We start from the raw sequence: 24,540 nt of genomic DNA, 5'->3' as shown, positions 1-24,540 counted from the left end.
CGGATTAGCAGATACAAACTATTATATATAGAATGGATAAACAACAAAGTCCTACTGTATAACACAGGGAACTATATTCAATATCCTGTGATAAACCATAATGGAAAAGAATATGAAAAAGGATGTGTATACATATATGTATAATTGAATCATGTTGCTGTACAACAGAAATTAACACAACACTGTAAATCAACTATACTTCAATAAAACAAATTAAAATAATGACTAAACATCAAAAAGATGTAGCACTTAGCTCAGAAGCTGCCTGTAGTAAAGATATAATAAATAAAATAATTCATTATCGTTTGACAGATACTCATACATTTGTAAATTTAATACTAAAGTTAAGATTGATAAATGTTAATAATAGTAACACTGTGGAGATTATCCTAAAACATACAAGTTTATATGCATAGGTACTACTGTCCCCAGGGGATTTGTGCACAAAGAAAGTGTTAAAGTGAGTCAGGGAAGAGCCATAGCTCAATCTATGGGATTTCTCCCTTAATCCAATGGTATACCTGGTGACCCTCTCTTGGCCTCTGGGATCCATAAAATAATTAATTATATAATAAAAATAGAAAATGAAATAAAAATGAAAAATATATGTAATAAAAATGGAAAAAAAGTATAATGAAAGTGGTAAACAAAAGGAAAACTCCCTCTAAAACAGAGACTTTCATCACAGCCTGCCTGCCCTCCATCTCCTTGGAGAATCCACATCCGTCCAGACTGGAGCAGCTACTTTCACTTCTGTCTCTATTCAGTTTAACCCTTGCTTGTGTACTTGCCAGTGTACTGCTACTTATAGGTAATGGTTTGGGAAAACACTGATTATCAGGGACAAAACCAAGACCACTAAGTCCCTTTGTAAAGGAAACTTGACAGTGAAGAGCAGGCAAATGGAAATTACTGTCAGATATTCCTAATCTGCACCAGGTTTGGGCTGGGATTCCAGCAATAAAATGTTCTGTATCTTATTACTCATCACTTGAGTCCTTTGTTCCTCTTATTCTTTAATGAACTCCTGTTATTGTAAGTGTGCTTTTGTAGTGTTTTCACTTAAGTGTAGGAAATGATGATCTTCATTCAAACCTGTAACTCTTTTTTGCTGTTGTTCTCTTTCTTCTTTTAGGGATGCAGATCTGTTCCTGTTAGACACAAGAAAGGCCCAAGCTCTAGATGTGGGTTGGCTTGTCTTTGATATCACTGTGACCAGCAATCACTGGGTGATTAATCCACAGAACAATTTGGGCTTACAACTCTGTGCAGAAACAGGAGATGGTAAGCACTGAATTTCATAAATTTTGGGGAGTTTTGGTTTGGACCCATTGAGAGTTACAGCTTTTTGTGGGATTTAACCAATGTATATTTTATACACACAATGTGCAAAGTGGTGTATTCTACTATAAGATAGGGCAATATATTGATTAGTTAACTTATTTATAAACACATTACTGAACACACGTTTATTGTCAGGCTCTGCAGTTGGTGTGGGGGGTAAAGAATTAAGTTCTGTTCCTGCTCTTGAAGTTTTTAGTCTTGTGTCAAAGACATGTATGCAAACAAGTAGAACTACTGTGATACAACAATACTGAAAGAAAGCGATGTATAAAATGCTGTGGATCTATGTCTTGATTTTGTGGTGGTTACAGAATTATATACTCTGTAAAAATGTATAGAACTGTACACTAAAAGAGAATGGATATTACCATATTCAAAGTATATCTCAAAAACCTGACTTATAAAAAGAAATATATATCAAAACAGATAATAGGGAAACAGACAAAGGACCTACCATAATACAGAGGAGGATGGGGATGGAACAAAAGAGTCATAAAAAACTGCAGAAAATGATACTGAGTTAGGTTTTAACATATTATAATATTTGGTCAAAGACAACAGCTCCAGAATCACTTCTGGGAGAGATCTGTTGACTGAAAAATAAAGCACAACCTAAATGTTGAGAGTTATGTTTTACTTGGTGGACAAAACTGGGGACTTAAGCCCAGGACACAGCCTCTCAGATAACTCTAAGGGACAGCTCCAAAGAGGTAGGGGAGGAGCCAGGATATACAGGAGTTTTTGCAACAAAGACCAGGTAGTCAGAACATCAAAAGATTATTGTTAATTAAAGAAAACCAGGCATCTCAAGTTAAGAAATTTATATATGGGAAGATGCAAGAGTCTGGGCTTATTGAAATCATTCCTTTGATATGCATCTCAGCTGTCTGGGGTCAATATCATGTGTCCTCTCATCCTGAGTCTCCTCAGGGTGCACAATCAGGGGGCAGCTGCAGTGGCTGATGGTTTGATGGTGGGCATCCTGTTTCCACCCCAACTTCCCTCAGGGCTCACTGTTGGGGTGGCTGTAGTGTGATGGCTTGTTGGCTGCAACATCCTTTGTTTACTGAAATGGCAGTTGTCATTCTTAGTCCACAGGTCTATAGGAAATCTTTTTTGAGAAGCTCCAGATGTTATTCTTATGCTCAGAAATGCTCACTGAGTAGTGATGTGCTGTGTGCTTGGCTTGATGCTGGAGATAAAATAGTTAGCAAGTACAGAGATGGCTTCACGAGGCTTACAGTTGAGTGAGGCATGAGGTAGTCAGCACATAATATTATTGAATGCACTTCACTACACCTTAAGAGTCCAGTGGACTCTGAGTGTAGAACAGTGAGCAAATTTGAACTACAGTCTTTTAAAGATCAGGAAGCTGTATCTAGGGGAAGAAATTGGAGGGCCCTATACTATTTAGTTCTATCTTGCTTTCAATTCATCCTTTTCTCTCTGAGAACTACTTTATTTGTTGTTTATCCTTTTCCTTTGATTGATTTCTCTTATATTTTAAGGGTAATTTTACTTTAAATGACATGTTATTTATGTGATTTTTTGGAGCCTAAAATAAACTAACATTTCACTTCTTTCAAAGGTTTCCAAATTCTTTTTTTAAAAGTTAGGTTTGAGATACACAGCCTTCTGATGCTCTTCTTTGGTTCTTTAATATTGTCTGATATGAAAATATTAAAATGATTAAATATGCTAGACAAACTGGCCTTTTGTATTTAAGCCAGAGCAGACAGACCACCTTTTATTTGCAACAATGGAATCTGAATATGCTTACTTCTCAGCAGAAGTAATTGGAAGTCGTGAAAAAATGAAACTCAGGAAAGTCTTCTTTCAAATTCATTTGTTGACTATTATTCATTTATTCATTTGTTCGACATAAAATCTTCTAGTGCCTATTCATGCAAGACAAAGTGTTAAGGAGACAATGACCTGGGAGACAGACAAATATAGCTACTTAAGAAAGACTAAAGTGCCGTAAATCCTAAAAATAGCGATACAATCAAGACACTATAGGAAACATAAGGAGATGGTTAAGTCCAAATGGAGCCAAAGTACTGTGGTCCAGGGCACTTCTGGGCTAGGTCAGCTGGGTAAGATTTCAAGAAATGAAGATGAGGAGGGAGAGGGTGTGGTGGTGAGAAAGGAGGAGAGAGGTAGTTCCTGGATGAGGAAACAATGGGAGTAAATACATAGAATGGCAAAAAGTCATGGTGTTGTCTAGAACATTCAGCAATCCAGATTTGGCTAGAGCAGCTTTCATGTATAAATATGATTGCAGATGCTATAAGGAAAGTGATTTGGAGACAAATCATGGAAGGCACATGACATCTAATTTATGTGTATATTCTTGTAACTTGACCACAGGTCATTAAAGAACTAGACTTGCTGCTTTAATCAATCAGAGTAACACTTTCATGATTACATATTTGAATGAATATCCATTTCATAAGGTCATGGAAGTGTATTTCTGGTTCACAATGGTACCCTTGGTACTTGGTACCGTGCAGGTTGTAGGTATTAAAAACATGTTTTGAATGATTGTTGAACGAGTTTGTGACTTAAAAGGCTTTTATGGACCACCTGTCATTGAACATGTTACTTTTTTTTTTAATTGACAGTGGATTTACAATGTTGTGTTAGTTTTTGGTGTTCAGTAAAGTGATTCAGTTATATATATATATATACTTTTTCATATTCTTTTCCATTATGGTTTATTACAGGATATAGACTATAGTTCCCTGTGCTATACAACAGGATCTTGTTGTTTATCTATTTTACATATATGAACATGTTACTCTTAAGAAGACATTCCAAACTGTAAATTTGGGTTAATTATTAACCAAACCAATTTGGTGTAACACAGGATAATTTTATACCACAAACCACAGTACAGTAATTAAAATCGTTTCAATCATAAGGTGAGGAGAAAGTCAGTGATATAGATTATTAAATTTTGTTTATCCTGCTTCCACAAAGAAAAAATAGCTAAGAGATCTAAATATATTTTGGAAATCAAAAGACTGTTGAAATCAAAAGTAACATCATGATTCCTCAGAGGAGCTGTGGAAAGTATGTCAGTTTGTAAAATATTCTTTTTAGAAATTTGATAAGTGAACTGCCATGGATTTGGCAGGAGAGCTTAAGGATATTCTATTGATTTTTTTTCATGCAGAATAGATAATTCTCTGAGTTCCAAATGTCTGTTTCAGCTAAATAAAGCAAACATATGAACAAGCAAATGGAAAGGAAACATTGCTGCTTCTTACCGGCAAAATCTAGAAATTCCATACAAGTGGTTGTATCCAATTGTGCTAAATCAGTTTCAGAATTTTCTAACACTCCCTCATGGTGGTTAATAACCCTCTATGATAAAATAGGTACTCTTTTTTTTTTAGCAGCAAATGAGTAGATTTAGGTCTGTCTTATAATTTAAGATGTTCAGTTCCCTAAATTATAAACATACATTAATTACCTGGCTTGTTAAATCCTTATTAAAATTGTTAATAAAACTATGGTAATTGGTATCATATCCTATATATATATGTATGTATATCCTATATATATATTTATATCCTATATATATATCTCCTATATATATATAATATATTTATGTCCTATATATATATATACATACACAGAATTTATTACCCAGATAGCAATTTAATCTAGCTTTTAAGACTTGGGTTTTCTCCCCAAATAGTGTAATTTTCCATTGTTTGATGCTTTATATAGTTTAAACCTTCCAAGTAAATTAATTCATTTTTTTCAAATTAGGGTTTATAGAATAATTTAGAGATGGAAAAACAAAGATAATATTTTTGGGATCATTAGAATGTCTTTTTTAAAACCCTATGTTTTCAGACATTTTAGGTTTGGCAATACTCAGAGTAAATTTTGCCAATGACTTTTTCCTGTCTATTCAAACCCACTTATATGTCAAGGAAAATTCAATCCGTATGTTTCTGATTCATTTGTATTCAAGTCATCAAAATGTTGTTTTGTCAGAGTATTGTTCAATGTCCAAGAAACAGTATAAGGTTCTTTTTTAATAAGACTCTAAAATCCATTTTTCTTTGGACAAAGTTGTGGCATAATTTCCAAGCATATCAAGGTAAAAATTCAGATTTAAAGTCAGAGATTTCAAAGTTTCACTAAATTTTGTAGCCAAATCAAGGGAAAAAAAAGATTTCAGAGGTATGAAAATATCAAATTAAATTCATTACCATTAATGCTTAAATATAATATAAAGAAATTTATAGTTATTGTTATAACTTAGAGTTTAAGGTTTTGATACTTAATTTAAATAAAGAGAATAAAGAAATAAAATCGATCGCTCCATTCTGGAAATATAAATTCTAAGAAGAAATCGTTAGGAAAACTAGATTCAAATCTTGGCTCTGACAAAATATTTTACATTTTAGCCACAGCGTTAATTAAATTAGTGTAATGGTAACTACCTTCCAAGGACAGTGTGAGACTATATTAAGCAATAGTACCCGGAACATGGTGAGACAGGAATAAAGGTGTTTGGGTTGAGCTGGACGAGAAAATGCATAGAGACTTAACTCTACATGGTACTCCTTAAATTAGGATCAATTCTTTCATTGTGGAGATTTTACAGACGATTTAATAAGACTTTAGATAAATTCACAAATGATAGTCCACTGGAGAGAGGTAAGATTGTTGATATATGTTCTTAAATCTTGAGTTGGAAGCATAGTGTATAGTTACGTTATTAGGCGCAAGTCTAATAACTTTGGTTGATGAAATGATTATTGGTAGGAAGCTTTTAAATACATCTGATCTAGGGTATGAAGCCAACAGAAATGAACATTCAGAGATATGTGTCATGATCAGTTGATTGCTTATATTGACTAGGTCTTCATAGGCACTGGAGAATATCAAATTACTAGTACTTAATATGGTAGTTTTCTTGAGGCCCAACAATTTTATTCTTAGAAAAAAATGACATGGTTATTTGGGAGATAACTAACTGCATCAATGAATATAAAGGAAACGACCCTTGTTATAGGGTAATATACGAGGATAATTGATTAAAGGCTGGTGTACATAACTAAAAAAAAATTTCAACCCAGAGATGTCTCAGTGTAAATTACTATCATTTGGCTTCATAAACATATTAGCAAACATTACACATCAACATGACTTCTTACAAGCAGTAGTTTAATGCTCATAGAAAACATGGTTAAAAAACATTGATCGGGCCTCCCTGGTGGCGCAAGTGGTTGAGAGTCCGCCTGCCGATGCAGGGGATACGGGTTCGTGCCCCGGTCTGGGAGGATCCCATATGCCGCGGAGTGGCTGGGCCCGTGAGCCATGGCCGCTGAGCCTGCGCGTCCGGAGCCTGCGCGTCCGGAGCCTGTGCTCCGCAACGCGGGAGGCCACAACAGTGAGAGGCCCGCATACCGCAAAAAAAAAAAAAGAAAAAAACATTGATCATCTTTTTTAAAGAGTGAGACCCAAGAACTCCTAATATATGCTGTGCTAAGTTTTTTAGCAAAGTGCATAAAATCCCCACTACATAAGTGATATTTCCCATTAAAAAAATCAGAAAATGAAGATACTCTATGAATTGATTGGAAACACATCATAGAAGACCTCTTTGAAAGCCAAGGAAACAAACCCTTGTAATTATTGCCTCCTCAGGATATAGCCCATGTTGGTTAGCAGCTATATTTCCCAGACATTGTAAAGGGGTAAAGTTATAGCTTTTTAATTTTTTTTGCTTGTTAGTACACAAAAGTTTTCTCTCTTCCATTTTTAGAAATTATATATGTACATAAATATATTGATATTTCAGAACTTTTCTAAAAACACCAACAATTTCATCCTCTTTTATTTCCACCAACATTATTCAAATTATAAAAAGGGTCTTAAATTTAGTTATCAGTACAATTAAACTGAAAGTGAGTATTTTAAAACTTTTATTACCCAGGGTTTTGCCATGTTCCTTACCCTTCCACTTGGAATTTTGGGGCTCATTCCTGCAAATTGACAACTGTCACACCTACATTAATAAGAAATGGGATTAGGTTTTCTTTTTCTACAACCCTGAACTGTTGCTTATTTCTATTGTTCCTTATTATGTGAAGAGTAATTTAAAGCACTGATAAAATTTTTCTCCAAAATTGCAATATCCTGTGATATCTTCTAAATATGCTGTCTTAAATCAGATTTTTCAAAAATTCCATGACATCTTTTGAATTACAGAATATATACTCCTAATTAGAAAAATCTATTCTATAATCTAAAGTCCTCATGTCATTATATATTAAATTAATATGTGAGTTACTAACTTGACATTCTTTTACTTTTATTAAATGTAAGCATATTTGTCTGAGAGAGATGAGGAGTTCTTAATGTGAAATCTGCTTAAATTTAGTAAGTCCTGGAATCTGCTGCTTTTCAGTGCAAGTATCTGATTAAATAAGTTTGTTCTGTGATCCTTAGATTCCCAAATACAGTCTTTTTTAACTCAGGGAAAAATTTTCCAAATTAAGCCCTTGTGTTGTCAGATGACTATTTATCTGTCTCAAGGGTCAAATGATCTATGTGGCCGGTTAATCTGAATATCAGCTGACATAGTGCTAATAAGTAGCAGAAGAAATTCAGAGATCAAGGGTGATATTTTTCTTTTTGTCCTGCTGTTTTGACTACAGTTTCTCATTATTATGTATCTCAGTTCAGAAAGTTGAATTATGTTCACTTATCAGAGGATCTCTTAAATATTTTGAGATTTGATAATATTCTCTTCCCTTATCTGAACTTTATCTTTTAAAGCAATTAAGTCTTTTTTGTTCATAAAACCATATGGCTCCCTGTTGCTGAATTTATGGTGCTGACAATTGGTTTCAAACAAATAAATGAGAGTCTCTACTTTCAAGAAACTGCAAAAATCGCGTATCTTGCTAAATGTTCTGGTAGGGAAAAGGAACATATACTCATGTTTGTTTTAGGTAAATATTAGTATAAATGAAATACTTCTTTATGTTTAATGTTTAATGCTGAGGATAATTAGAGCACACTTGCTTGACTTTTGGATGAATATTTAAGAATAAATTAGGAGGACAGTTGAAGAATAGTTATCTTCAAATACTTAAATAAATACAGTGAATAAGTAAAATTAAATTTTCCCTGTAGTCCAGAAATTAAATCAATGTGTAAAAAGGGCAGCTTGAAGGCATAAGAATAAAGTGCCTAAGACCTGGGAGTTAATGGCTATGGAATTATTTGTATTGTGAGGGAATGAGCTCGTGTGACTAGAAGAATTCACTATTTATTTGACCTTTTGTCTAGGGATTATTATATTGCTTGTGATAATTTCTCAGGTAATTATAATTTATATATTTACACTTTAAGCATTATACACATATAAATATTATATTCCGAGAGGGTACCATGAATAGATATATACCATCTTAAGGAGCTTGGTATTAAATAGTTTCATTCAAACCAAAACTTAAGATATTATATAAAATCAGAGATGGAGAAATGGATAAAGGGAAGTAAGAAATATTAGACATCTTTTGGGGTAAATGTGTGTGTGTTTTTGTGTGTGTGTGTATAAAAGAGGGGTAATACCCAGGCATAAACAAATTCCCAACTGATCATGTGAAGGATCAGATAAATTCACAGCTGAAAATCTATAATTATTAAGGTGTCTAGAGAGCTCTTATTACAACATTTAAGTAGGATTATGTTTTCTTTTTCTTTAAGTACCACAGTATATTTTTCAGTATCATAATGAAACGTAAAACTTAATCTAAATTTCTCCAGAACATTTTAAAATAGCTTCTGTTTCTATCATATTTCTATAGAATTTTAAAAACATTAAAACATAAATAAATCTATGGCAATATGTCAGTTTCTAAGAACATCTTTTTTTTTTTTTTTGAGTATGAATCAAGCCATAAGAGAGATTTAAAAGATAGCTAAGCAAAACAACTTCCTTGGTCATTTTATGTGAATGATTCAGAAGAGTTTCCACTGAGAAGAATTCCTGTATCTTTATGGTAAAAATGACTAGATTTCTACTGAAAATAAATATGACATAGATTTCCTCTGGGGTTTAAGATCAGTATATGTTAATTTTCCAAACCCACGTAAGCTGTGACTTATGGATTTTCTAACTTGTGTAATATCTTAAAGCACATCAGAGAACATAAATCCATTCAGTGTGCTTAGATTTTTGCTCCTTTCGCACTGCATAAAAATGAGCAAAATCATCAATATACCTTTCATGGCTAGAGAACTAAACATAAATATAGGAACACTGTTAAATTTCTACTTTGTTCAATCTAAGTTCTAATTAATTCTCTTAGTCATATACGATTTTTATAAACTATACTTTATGTATTTCAAACCCACTCAACTTAGCAAAACTTATTTTCTGTCTATACAAATAGCTGCTTTTTTTAAACCCTGATTTTGGCAGTACTTTTTTCTTCCATGCTAATATTTCGTATTTTTTAGTTTTCATGATTAATTCAGGTTTTATTTCCTAGGTTCATCTGTAGTTCATATAAAATAAGTATTCAAACCATGTATTTGCTGTGGTGGTCAATCAAAATAATATTAATAACTAACGGAAACTAATATTTCCTGAGCGTATTAGATGCCAGCCATTTGGTGAGCTTTTTAAGTGGAATGGCTACTTTATCTTTACTATTTTCCCATTTTGTACACAAGGAAACTTAGCCTTAGAAAGCTCAAGAATCTTGCCCTTGAACCTAAAAATGATTTGTTTTCCTATCCAGATCTTATACACTATGACTCTCACAAATGATATGAATTTTATATAAATTCCAAACTGAAAAAAATTAATGCATTTTTATAATTTCCAAACAGGACAGTGCTATTAATAATGATTGTTATAGAACAAAATTGAACTTTATGTTGGATCTATTGGTAATTACCTTTGGGCTTTTATATTTTCTGTCTGGAATTTAACTGTGATCTGACCCACAACAGGTAACAGCATTTTTACCATATTTTTTGTTTTCTTTAAATCTAACTACTTCAGTATTTCTTTTAGCTCCTTACACAATTATCATTAATTTGATAAATTTATAGACTGAAAAGAAGAAAAAAGTAACTATTTTCCTTCCAGTGGTCAGCTTCAACATGTAATGAAATTTAGCCAAATTTAATTTATTTTGAATTCCGTAACGAACGTCCACCTGCTTTTGTGCCCCGTGTCGCTCACTAATGTATTTTGCTAGGTTCTCCTCTGTTTTCTCTCCTCTGTTTTACTGTCCTTAATCCACACTCCCCATCATAGAATCCTCATGTCTACCTCCCCCACCATCCTTTTTAAGTGTCAACTGGTACTCAAGTTTGTAGTTTCAATCACGGTGCAGCAAACTCACCTGAGGCTAGTCAAGCATGCAGTATCCAAAACATATTAATTGATTATTTTGCAAAAAGTCAGGATGAAATTCCTCCTTTCTCTCATCTCACTATTCCCCCTTCCCAGCATCAAGGCTGAAGGTGACGTGGTATTATTCCAGCTCTAAAGAGGACTCCCTGAATTGTATTTTGGGGAGCACATATTAGGGCCATTTTTTCCTAAAAAAATTGAAAAGAAAAATCTCTGGCAAATAAAACACGTTTTTAATTTTTCACTGTGTTTAGCTTTGCTTTTTAACTTTTTTTCCCTATGAGCAGAGGGTGAGCCATAACTGCTTTGCTAAAACCTCATATTTTGAACAAAATGGTTTGAATGTAATTTACAGATGCCTTAGTTCTTTGGAAAATAGAGAATCACGATGCTGGTTTCTTTTTAAATATCTATATCCATTTTGTTATCTCTATTATATTTTTCTCTGGTTGGTACTCTGAAATGGGCCTCCAGAGCCTAGTTTAATTTTGTATAATGATTGGTAGAGAGAAAACAGTTTTTCTTTAAAAATAGATTTGACTATAGAATATATTCAGTAATAAATTGGAAAACTTGGATTTGCTGTTTTACTATGTCTATTATATATACAATGTTTTTAAACCAGGTTTTAAAGGCAACTTCCTTGTCTTAATTTATAGTATGTTTATATTTGAATGAGAGCCACTTGGTAAACATCATTTGCTTATCCAAATTTTAGCATCACAACCTAAAAACATACATGAAAAATAATTTTGAAATCAACGATTTAAAGTAAGTGGAAAAAACAGGAGTTAGTCTTCCTTCATTATCTGGTGAAAGAGGTATTTTACCATTTTTTAGATTTCCCTTAATGAAAAGGGATATGGAAGTGTTTGGCGACATCTGTATTTCTGTTTTGGATTTTCCCTAATTCAAAACAGTAACTGTGGAGCACCCATCTTGCCAAACAAATCCCAAGGTCAGAAACATATTCCAGTTTTTATTGTTTGTTATATTCTCTATTCTAGGCTCTAACTCTGCTTTGACTAATGATCTGAGGGGTAAATATGTTCATGGTAGTATTGATTTGGGGCCAGGCAGAATATGAGATTCTCCGTATTCTCATCGTTCGGAGTTAACGCCGTCTCTTCCATTGTTCTTTCCCCTATAAGTTTAACATCGCTGAACATATTTCTTAAAGATATATTGCAGAACAAGGGCAGTGCTGGCTTTGTATCACGAGTACAGAGCACAATGGGAAGAAGAGAGAGCCTTTAGTCGTTTAAGGCATCAGCAGTCACTGGTGCTGAGGCTAAACTTTGACTCAGCTGGTGTAGACTCACAGGGACAAAGGAAAACCAAAACAAACCAAAGCATCTACCCACCAAAGACAACAGTATATATTACAAGTGGGGATCAAAACTTGAAATTAGACGGAAAATACTTTGATAGGGAAACTGTATATCTCAGCTCCTTGAACATGGATTCTAACTTCTCTGCAGTCGAATTGTCAAGTTTCAATTTGAGGGAAATGGAAAGTAGGGGGGGACCACCTGTGTTGTCATGGTTGGAAGGAGTGTTGAATGGTCTTCCCACTTACTAAGGAAAGTCTGACCTTAAACATCACAAAACCAGCAGCTACCACAGTGTCCTTGACAAACACAATGTGTGTACCACTGTCAGACCCAGGAGATGGATGGATTCCTCCAATCTTTTCAAGGTGGGGAGCAGAGACCCAACAGGAAAGCATCAGCCCTAAACAATCTCTAACAAAGGGGAACTCTGTGTACTTAAAGGAATAGGGTAGTACTTAGGGTCGACAGGGCTGAGTTGAAAACATGACCCTTCTCTGAGCCTTATTTTATTCATTTAAAAAATGTAACCATTGTGTTTTGGGGAGGAGTACATAAGATGATGTATGTAAAACAACTGATAAATTACCAAGCTTCAAAATGGCAGCTGTTGCTTCTTTCTTAACTTCAGAAGGACTGAACTGGCTCATCTTCTCAAATCCAAATTTCCCTGATGCTTTTGAAAGGCTTGCTTGTTATGACTTTTGGGTATCAGCTCTATTTATGAGTGGAGGTGGTCAGATGATTTCTCTGTGAGGTGATAAACTGATAGAAACATGATAGTTCTACGTAGGCTGTGAGATCAGATTTGCTTCTGACCCACACTGACCAAAATGTAGGCACCCTGGGAACCCAACTGTCATTTTGCATGTGGACAGGTCAGAAGGATGCTTTTGCTCTGATGTTCACTATGAAATCATGGTGGTGTGAGGTCTCACTTTGTCCTTTATTTGGGGCATGCTAGCTCACATTCTGCTGTGGCCAGAGACATGACAAAAAGTGAAGAAAGATTCTGCTTCTCTTTGCTCAGAAGAATGTTTTGTGATCCAATCTTCATATGTGAAGGAAAGAACTAAGTCCCAAATGTCTTAACTCCACTTTTCTTTTCTTTTTTTGGCAAAAGGTAGACACTTATCATGGTATATACATTAGGTATTCAGTATCAAGCCTTCACTATGTATTTTGGAAAACACCTTTTAATTCCTTTCACTCTTTCTCTTTATTAAGTGTCAAAATGATTTATTTCTCCTCCATTTTGGTAGTTCTTGACTATTCTAAAGATTCTAGAAGTAGCTTATGATCATTTCACAGGTTCATGTATCAAATTGAAAGGGAAGGTCAAACATTTAATGAACTATGTTTTTCTGTATGATAAAAGTCCTTTTTGAATAATATATCATATAAGCTGGTAAAAAAGAATGTTTCCTTTAGGCACTCATAAATTTCCCAAGTAACTGCATTAAGTTCATTGCAAACTCTACTTTAATCCACTAGAGATAAAATGCAGTCTGAAATTAATTTCACTGCTATGAAACAAACTCAAATGAGTTTATGTCTAAAAGCTTTTCTTCATTGATATCTTAACACGTAAAAATAGTTTTTGAAGACATTTTGGTTGATTTCTGCTGAAACCCTGCTTTCATTATAGTTTTATTTAACTCCCCTGTGATTTTAAAGGAAAGAAGTATATGTGTGTGTACACATTTTTTATTTTAAGAAGTCACATAATAACTGGAAAAGAGACTAAAAATAATTCACTCTTCCCATGGTTTTGTGAAAAGAATGTTTCTGCTTTCTTAAAATAAATGAGACCTGTAAGATCAACAGCTAACCAATCTTTTGGGGGCATGTGACAGATGATGTCTATAAAACTCATAGGGCCTCAGGGGAAAGGCTTTATATATAAAGAGAGGAGCTATTAAAAAGTACGTAAGTGCTTATGTGAAGGTGAACTACAATTCCTAGTTTGAGATTCATATTTCCACTAGCTGAAAAGAGGGCCCCAGTAAAAAGCATTTGTGGGGCTTGTCACACCTGAGACAGTAAGCCTTCACATTTCAGACCATGTCCCATGGAAGGAGACTAATCCTTTTCCATCATCTCAGTCCCACCCTCAATGTAATAAAAAATTTGAATATTCTGGAAAGCTTCCCCAACAAGGCATAAACCTCTGGCCCTGCTCCTTTATGTTTCTTGGCCTTTCTTCCTCCAAGCAACCCCCCACCCCACCTTTCAGAAATTTCTTGAGCTACAGTTCTCAACTATTTGCATTTTCCCCCTATCATGCCTTGAGCCATCATACCCGTGTTTCTGACCAAATATTCCAATTTCTTTACTAATCCCCATGACTTTCTCAGACGGCAGGGCATGAGAATCCCTTCTATAAACATTTTAGAAAGAATGGAAACTCTTTAAAAAATCTCTTCTTCCTTTAAACTTTTTCCTTCCCATACCCCAATCCTAGAGGAAAATGAATTTCTTCTATTGCAGTGTTACCAGGAATTTACCAGGAATTGTAACCACATTTCTTGTCTGCAGATAATACTCAAACTACCATTCATGTTTGCATGTCAGGACATGGTCTCCTGTTGCCATCTGTGGATGTCATACCCCCAATGTTTCTTTTCCTCTCTATCATCAGCTACAGAATCTTATCCTTATTCACACATGTTATTACACTTGACCTTCTTTTGTTTTTGATACTTTTTATTTTTGTATTTATTTATTTATTATTTATTTTATTTTATTTTTGGCCACATCGGGTCTTAGTTGCAGCACACGGGATCTTCATTGAGGCACGTGGGATATTTTGTTGTGGCAATGGGCTTCTCTCCAGTTGTGGAGTGCAGGTTTTTCTCTCTCTAGTTGTGGCGTGCAGGTTCCACAGTGTGTGGGCTCTGTAGTTCGTGGCATGCAGGCTCTCTAGTTGAGGTGTATGAGCTCAGTAGTTGTGGTGTGTGGACATAGTTGTCCCTCAGCATGTGGGATCTTAGTTCCCTGACCAGGGATTGAACGCGCGTCCCCTGCACTGTAAAGCAGATTCTTTACCACTGGACCACCAGGGAAGTCCTGTTACTTTTTAATAATGACTGTATAATTGTGAACATATAATTATATAGAACAAATTAATTTACTCTTTTAAATGTTGCGATAAAGAAGAAAACGAAAAGATCTGGCAAAGAAATGGCATGATGAGCCTGGCTTGTTAAACAGAAGCCCAGAATCACCATGAAGAATCACTAAAAAATATCTAACTACCTTGTACTCTGAAGTTCAATACCAATATATTTTTTAACCAGTACCAAATTACTGGGAGTTTTCAGTATCACTGAAATAGTTTAAAATCCCAGCTTTTCATTGTTTTTGTTTGAGATTGTAAGGCAATGTAAACAATCTTAAAATCAGGAAAATTCTGAACACGAATGTAAAATTCTATTTATGATACTACAAATATCTGGCAGTAGGTCTGTGCTTTTACTATAAAACTAGAAACTATGCAAATTTTTCATCAAAGTATGACATAGTTGAAATTCATAGCAAGGTTACAATTTGCTTAATTCAAGATTTCACTGAGTTAAAACGTATATGGAATTTAAGTAGACAAAATTCTATCTCTCCCACATTCCTTAAAATCTGATATAAAAATGATTTAGTCTATATGCCGGGTAGAGAGTTCTGCACATTTTAAATCATCTGTTTCTAAAAAGGGTATGAATCCAGTATAATTTAGAGCCACAGAAACTATAATTTAAGAGTACCAGAATCAGATTTAATCACAGATTGAAACTAAGCAAAGAGCAAGAGAATATGTGAATGAGAAACAGCACAGTGATTTGTTTTCTGTGAACTAGTCCACAAAGGATGCTGTAAGCGTCTTTCAAAATGAAGAATAGGTAATTTGTGCACAAGTTTCATCACAGGTGTTTTGGGTTAAGTGTTCAATACTGTGGGTTTATAGGAAAGAAAACAGTGGAATTTATGCTAACATCTTATAGTGATATCAACGTTTAGACTCTGATAAATCCTCAAGTGAATGCTTTTCAAATTGTGTATTCTGGAGGGAAACTAAATGCTCATATTTGGAACCACTTGTCCTTATAACATCAAAAGAGCTAAAGAGCTGTTTTGTCAGAGGCTCCTTTAATAACCCTGTTTTTAAAGAAATATACATTTTGAAAGTCACATTTTCCAAAAAGAATGGTCTGAAATACAAAACTAGTGAGCTGGGGATGGCTCTTTTGTTTGCCAGACTACTGTCTCGATGATTCTAAATTTCAAAATAGTTAGTTGTGTCCTTAGGCAGATGTGAATACAATATCCTGACCCCCAGGCTTATATAAAGTCATAAGGGTCAGAGGAGAAGATCTGGATGTCTTGAATCCATCTTCAGTTATGGCAAAATGTGTAAGTCAAAGCGCCAGCCTCACATACTATCTTCTTGATACCTGTGTGAAAAGAATAATTATTTCTTTAGATTATACCATCCTAACCCCACCTTTATTCATTCTGTAGTTAATAAAACTGAGAAATGCCCATATCTTTGCTTCTCAAGTTGCTTCTCTTCCCTCAGTACCTGTTGAGTAATTTCGAGATGAAAACAAGATGGTCAGGTTAGGAATAGTTCTAAAAAACATTCACATGGAAAGATTTAATGGGCATTCTTTTCATAAATGCAAGAGATGATACCTCTGCCTGTATCAAACTCTGGACTCCCATATTTTTTCTCATCACCCTTTTATTTTATGATCCAAGAATTCTGTGATACAAAAACCTGGGATAATTGGGCACCATGTTTCTTTGTGTCCAGCTGCCATCAGTGAAATCACTGGAATGCTGGTATATCCTTCAAAGAACCTTTTCTATCTCCTCTCCCATTTGTGTGGGAGATCCCAAGTGTATTTAAACTTGAACAACTCCCAGCAATCAAGTTCTTCTCCCTCTCTTGCTCTCACCCCATGCATTTAGCAGATCACTGCCCTTCCCTCTTCCTAGTGTACAACATCAGATGTGACACAAGAGAAGTGTCCTCTTGTTCTAGGACCAGTTCATCCCATCACTTGCCCTGCCTCTCACTTTGGGACAGTTTTTGATCCACCTTAAAAGACCCAATGCCATGAAATTGCTGCTTTGCTTGCCTTTGAACTGTTACCACTCTCTGAAGCTGATGATGGTACAGGAACTCATCTTGGACCTACCTACATTCTGGTGCTGCCATCTTGTACCATTGTGGAGCTACTTGGAAGCCACTCTTCTGATGTAAGAAGAATCTTTGATCACCACTTGCATCACACCATTAACCAAACTCCAAAGTAGGGTTCCCTTGCCCTCCCTCCCAAGATTTTACAGGGACTTTGGGTAAAAATAGGTCTGTTAGATTTTCTTGAATCCCCTGGTTCTTAAGAAGTTAATCATGTAAACATTGGAGCAAGGCCAGAAGGAACACTGAGTTACAGACTCAAAATCCCTGCTTCCTTATACTCACTGAGACATTGTTCTGAATCTGTACTCTAGGGGTTCACCTGTTCCTTCCAATGTGTTCTCTCCCTACAGGTTTTTCTATTCCTTTCCAAATATATGCCTGGTGAATTTAGCTTACCCATGTTCTAGCTATACCTAAACTTGTCTGAATCTTAAAATGATTAAGCTTGGATTCAAGCTGGTGTCCCTTATCAACCTTTTATTTTAATGCTCTTTTTATTACCCCAAGTTATGTTTATTTCCACTGTATATTCTTTTTTATTTTTTCAGTTATACATATATATATTTATTCTTTTTCATCCTTTTCCATTATGGTTTAGCACAGGATACAGAATATAGTTCCCTGTGCTATGCAGTAAGACCTTGTTGTTTATCCATCCTATATATAATAGTTTGCATCTGCTATCCACTGAATATTCAATCCTTAATGTATACATGTTTCTTACCTACATTTTTTAATAAGTCAAAAATGAAGATTAGCTTTGAAAAATAAAACCACGCTAATACACACCTACATACAGTTTTCCTAAATCAAAATGTTTTAGGTAGGTTTCTTTACTGATACATTTGCAGTATCTAAAACATCCTGTACCTTTAATAATAAAATTAAACATTGTTAAATAGCTTTTATAAAATAGTCACTATTTTTAATACCTGCAATATAGTCTGGGTTTCTATTAGCACTTCTAAGAAAAATAACTGTTCAGCCCTATTCAAAAGGTTCAGTCAGCATAATCAAGGGAGGTATAATGTGTCTGAAGGACAAGGTCATATAGTTAATGCTTCCACAGTGTAGCTCAAGATCAAGAGCCACTGAGTAAGTATGAACTTATGGAATCTTAATAGTCACATCTTTGCTGAAGTGGAAAGGGAACCAAGAGGAAACTTAATAATATCAAAAGTTATTTTAAAGGGAGTTCACATTGGTTTGAAGGGGACTTTGCTTCACACACAATATCCACCTTTGTAAAACCCAAGAAACCCATATTTGTCACACATAAAGCCCAAGAAACCCATATTTGTCACACACACACACATCTTTACAGTTTTCAAAACATAAATCTTGAGAGCAGTCTTCTTTCTCCACAGATAAAAATCAAAATATTGAAAGTCTTTCGAACAATAACAAAAGGAATCCTCTTGCAAACCCAAGAAAACTTGGAACTCTGGGTTCAATGCTTATTTAACTGGAAAAGGGTCAGTGTGTATTGTAATGAATGGAAAACTGATTTTTCTGTATTCCATTCGTGGCCATCGTGTGGCAACCTATTTCAGTATTAGAAAGATCATATATTAAAAATTATTTCTGCAGTCATCCATGTATACAAGTAAAAATTTTGTTCCTGTTAAATTATCACTTCATTAAAACATCAAACTCAAAGCTCAACAAATACTTTTTATGTTGTGCTCCAAGACTGAAAAAAAAAATCCAAAATTTAAAGAACAGATCACCAGTTATTCTCTTCCATCACAGTCAAGTTTCTCAGTTCCGTTTTTTTTTTTTTCTTTTGCTGCACTCTCTGTCACTGGAAACATCTTAAACCAATTTCAAGTGCTACACCTGAATAAACATGTTGTAAAAGTGTTTATGTATTGAGGTGGGTCAGTTCAAGGTATGGTATTTGGCTGGAACTTCTAATTTCTCTTTTTACAGCAAAAAGGCTGCCAGAAGGAGGAAGTCTGAGCTGAATTAATACATTTGTTACAGTGGAAGTAGAATGGAAACTACTCCAACCACAAATCAAACTGCCTCTTTCATTTATGCCAGTGATATAGTTTTTCTAAGAAATATAGACTCTGGCATGGAGCCACTGTAAGTTTGCATTTAAAAGAGAAACCCATACGCTTATTTGTTTAAGGTTTACTGCTCTGATTATTTGAAAGTTCTTTCTCTGCTAGGACAGAGTGAAGTGGCATTTGGGAAGCCGGTGGCCGTTTTCATATTTGTAAGAAAGCAACAAGTTTTCCCAATGAGCAATTGTTGAGGACGCTGATGGATGCTGCCTGCACTGACACACACGCATTTTTTTAAACCAATATCTCCACCTTTAAAGGACCTCTGTGTTCCTCCCTACAGCTGCACAGACTCACATAACACAGTCTCATTTTCTGATGGTAGAGGGTGCCTGCACAATACAAGTATACACAAAAGTGTTTATGCTGCCAAAATAAACTGTGTTAAGAGCAAGAGTTTATTTGCTAAAATGCCATTGATTTTAGGGACCTGTTCCCTTTTCTTCCAAGGTGGGTCTGGTCTTAGAATGGACTGAGGCTACTCCACAGTCGTGACTGAATAAATATTTTTAGAAAACCGGCACATCTTTCCGGGTGCAAGGCAGGGCCAATCACACACGTATTTGAAACCACATGATATATTACTCTGAAAAGATTGGTAACTTCTGTATCTGGAGTAGATTTTTTTTTTTTTTGCATGACTTTTGAGTAATTCTCACCTAAAGGTACAACTTAAGGTTAAACAGTTCGTCCTCTCTGGGTGATTTTCATTGAATTCTATATCAACTAACAGTTTTCTTTATATATACACACACATATATACATATATATAGTTTTCTGTGGTAATTATTTTAAATGAGAAGACCATAGCAAGAGTGAATTGTAAAAAGGGGGAAAGAGTAATACCTAACTCCTAAGGTATTTGTGGAATCACCTTAATTAATGCATGGAAAACACTTAGAAAAATGCCTAGAGTACACAGCAAGTGCTCCAAACACGTCTATTTATAATGATAATACTTATCATTTATAATGCTAAGAATTATTATTACTATCCCAGAAGGAGAAGTACTTTCTCAACATCTACTTCTAGTCTCTAGGACACTTCTCACCCATTCCTGCCCAGGCCCTGGGTGCACTCCTTTTCTGATAAACAACCACTCCAAGGGCTCAAAAGGGTCTGGGACACAGGCTGGTTTAGAGACCAAGGTGAGTCTCCAAGCTCACCTGGAATTTTTTTTTTCTTTCCTGAGCATCTCCAGGCTTGTTTTGCATCTTCTGAAATCCTTTCAGTAAACATAATTTGGGCATGTCCAAGTTCAGAAGGGGAGGGATTCCATAATTTTCATGTTTGTTTCAAAATCCTTTACATGGAGAAAGACCTGGAGCTTACAGCAAATCTCCATCCCAGCAGGGGTTCTGGAAGGATCTTTGAAGAGCTTTAAGTAGACCACAGCTTTGTAAAGATCGCTGGGCACAGGCCAGAGGTGAGGGGGGAGGCTATCAACACTAATTAACACTGGAAAGTCTCCAAAGAAGCTGGTGAAAATAGAAACACCCAGCCAGCCATTCAGATTTTATCACATGGAGGAAAATTATAGGGCACCTAATGTAGAAGCGCCTGTAGCTAATTTTTTGAAATTGCTATTTAACATGGACATTTCCAGGCTAATGGGGGTCAAGCCTTTCCATTTAGAACATTGCCAACTTCTAGGTCTGAGAAGGGACCATCAGTGAAGGCCTGAGGGTGTTCTGTGGCCAAAGAGGTATACAAAATGGAAAACCAAGCATGGATAATTGTCTGTAATAGTAAACTTTCCATGTTTATAAGAATCTTTGGCCTGCAAAGAAAACATTCTGATAGTGTTTTAAAACGTCTCCCTTTTCCCAAGTACCCTCTGAGTTCATTCCCATCAGGTAAACTTCATTTCTTCTTCATAAACCCAGTGCTCCTTCCTTCTGTTCTAGGACACAGCATCAATGTGAAGTCGGCTGGTCTCGTGGGAAGACACGGGCCTCAGTCAAAACAACCATTCATGGTGGCCTTTTTCAAGGCTAGTGAGGTACTTCTCCGATCTGTGAGAGCAGCCAACAAACGGAAAAATCAAAACCGCAATAAATCCGGCTCTCATCAGGATTCCTCCAGAATGTCCAGTGTTGGAGGTAAGCAAAAACCAGAGCAGCAGTTCTGCACAGAAAGTGGTGGGGTCATATGTTGCAAATCAAGTAGCCACAATAAATATACGCTCTGGATATACCTTCATTTGGTCTATTAAATCATCCAACGATGTTTCTTGCATCCCCCAAATGTTTCATCAGCAAATCATTCAGTAATTCATTTTAAAATACTGTAAGTAGGACTTGCCTTCATATGTTGAAAGATGCAGTTCAAATTAAAATCAAACTGGCAATAATAAAATTATGGAATGCCTACATCGACAAAAGCTAACCAAAACTGAACTCCACAACTTGTGAGCTGACCTTTCCAGAGCCTCTCAAATATGGATGGGTAACCAGGTATATTCAAAATAAAAAGATTACTTTGGTACTTAAAACAGTATATCTGAATCATGAAGTTTAATTTTTTTATGACAAGAGAAGCAGGAAAGATTGTATGGTAACTGAAATAATATTAATATTTCCATTAATTATTTGGAGTGCTGTTATCTAGCTAATTTGCTTTGAATGTGTGTGTACACATACCTGCATATGTGAAATCAAACAAAATGTTACAAATGCACAATTGATCCCACTGTGCTTGCAATTTAATCTATTAATTGATAGAAAGGGAGATAAAAGTACAGTTGATATGAACTCATCTGAGAAAATCTGAAGTAATTTAATAATATAATTTACACCATTAAGTACCTTGTTTAGTCCTGGCTACAACAAATTTTCATAAGCTGTTCTTAGATGAAAATGATGGCTATTTTATTCCTAGGAATTGTCTTATCTATGAAAAATAAACCCATTTGAAGGGGAAACCTTGCCCTAGAACATTCCAACTTAGTATGGCCTGTTTGTTCATTTGTAAAATGTGTATTCTTCTATGTTGATGGCCACCATATGCAGTGTACTTGTGAGGCACAGTGAATGAGCTGGTGAACAAAACAGATATGACCTCTGCATAGGGTATTTCAGAAAATTAGAATGTTTTTTTCTTCCAAAAAGACACATTTAGACAGTGTTTACCATTATTCCTGAAAAAATCTTCATTTTTCCCCAATTGCTAGAAATTGACAAGTCATATTGTAATTTTTTATTACTCCAATATGAATGAGTGATAGATAAGATTATAAAAGATCATAAATGAAACAAGAATATATAGAATTTTTTTTGAACCTGAGACGCTCAACAAAAATACTAAGTGGAGCTCACTAGAACCCTCCTAGAGTGCGGGTACAGGAGAATCGTGTTAGAAATAAGTCTGTTTTGTGCATCTAGCAACAGAAGCAGAGGGAAGAGTTCTATATGGAATTGCATTATACTTCATTACATGCTACACAGAAAGCCATGTTTTAAAATAATTTTCCATCAAGTAAGTTTAACTGTCTTTTTCACTTGAAAGTAAAACGTGATATTAGTGTCTTATTACAAGGCTATTTTATAAAAATCTTCACAAGATATTTAGTTTGGCAAAAATTGTAATGGCTTAATATGAAAGATGGAGAAAAATAACTTTCTAAGACCTTTTCTTCCTTGTAAATACTAGCCTGTCAAAGTTGTATATTTTTCTTTCCATGTAGAATGGTTCTGAAATGGGTTGAAATGTTTTTAATTTAATGTAGCAGACTGCATTAAGAAAAAGATTTGTTAAATCTTGAATAGACTAGTAAATAATTTTTGAGGAAATTACAAAGGAAAAAGGATAAGTTGCCTACGTATTATTAGAGCTCATAATGACTCTGGCAGAGGCGTTCCAGCAACTGAAATCATCCGAATCCTTCTCCCTATTGGTGAACTCTATTTATCTTCCCTTCCTGACCACAAGTAACAAATGTGCTTCTATAACTAGAGATGAATAAAACACATGGCACAGAAATCACGTAACTTTTCACCAGTTTCCTAACACCATTTAGAGTACAAAATTATTCTAATATAGACCAATATTTTCTTTTTAAAAAGTGTGTCATTGGCACCCATTTCTGTGAAATATGCAGTAGATGGTTTTGGAACATGTTCGTATTTTGATAATAAGAAGAAAGAAAGTAGCTGGTTTGTGTGTATGAGACTTAACCTTTCAATAGTTAGTAATCAAGCAGACAGGAAAAAGTCTCATAGGATTTGGCCCGAAAGACAGGGGGTTAATATAAACATAAAATTTGATACTTAGGAGACTTGAAATGCCAGTGAAATTTTAAAATTATCCAAATATAAATAGTAAATGCTGTAATACTACTAGGCTTTTACAATAAAATACTGTGTGAAGACCCCATAACTAAGAACGGGGCCAGGAGGAGGGAGAGAGTTGTATTAGAAGTTTGCTTGGTTGCATTTTTTTTTTTCAAAGCATATCCTCAAATGTTAAAAGTCTCCAACAGTGCAGGAGAACCAAGGTCATTCTTGCTGCCTTTAACTCATTCCTTTCTTCTTTCTTCTTTGTGGAGAGCCTAGAACAGGATCTAACACAAAATAGCAACTTCACAAACACACACTGAAGACCTTAACGTGTTGTCTGTATGGGAAAAACTAAGTTCCTTTTTCAGCTGCCTATGCACAGAATTACTGCTCCCAGATTTTCTGCAGAAACTCTCCCTCTTTGTTCCTCTTCAGGTTTTTGGCGAGAAAGTTGAGCAGACACTTTGTGAAAGATGTTGCTTGTTTCACGATGAACCAGCACAGTTGATTTTCATTTGAACTTGTGTTTGGGGGAAAGAAAATGTAGACAATAGCTAAATGTTAAGGGAGCCACTCTTTAAGATGGAAAGACACCAAGTTGATAAGATTTTAAAGAACCTACCAAAAGCAAGATGCTGTTTTAAGCACTATATCAGTGCTGAAAAAAATTGAACATTAAGAGTTTATAGGGCACATGGCAAGTCCTGCTTCACTGCAGAACTGCTTGAAAAGGTGCTTATTGCAAGCTTGGTACTAGGGATCTTTGAAGGTGAATCCAATCACTGGTGCCCTGCCTGGAACCATGGTGATTTCTTAAGATAAGTCTTTCAAAGAGGCATTAAAATGGGGACACTCTGGGGCTTCCCTGGTGGTCCAGTGGTTAAGACTCTGTGCTTCCACTGCAGGGGCA

General features: G+C 35.2%; 1 protein-coding gene across 3 annotated transcripts in view; it reads left to right on the top strand.

Annotated features, from left to right (window-relative positions):
- The window catches only part of BMP5 (bone morphogenetic protein 5), a 125,327-nt gene that overhangs the window by 86,461 nt on the left and 14,326 nt on the right, over positions 1-24,540 (top strand). For 2 of the 3 annotated variants that reach the window (XM_060109944.1, XM_060109943.1), the window contains exons 3-4: positions 1,136-1,284; positions 21,261-21,455. In XM_060109944.1, the coding sequence (XP_059965927.1) occupies positions 1,136-1,284; positions 21,261-21,455 (344 nt within the window). Of the gene's footprint in view, positions 1-1,135; positions 1,285-21,260; positions 21,456-22,390; positions 22,394-24,540 lie in introns of all 3 variants that reach the window. The other variant, XM_060109942.1, reaches the window with a different exon arrangement.

This window comes from Mesoplodon densirostris, chromosome 10 (genome assembly GCF_025265405.1).
Source record: "Mesoplodon densirostris isolate mMesDen1 chromosome 10, mMesDen1 primary haplotype, whole genome shotgun sequence".
NCBI lineage: Eukaryota > Metazoa > Chordata > Mammalia > Artiodactyla > Ziphiidae > Mesoplodon > Mesoplodon densirostris.
The sequence above is the reverse complement of the archived record's forward strand: the minus strand, read 5'-3'. Positions and strand labels throughout refer to the sequence as shown.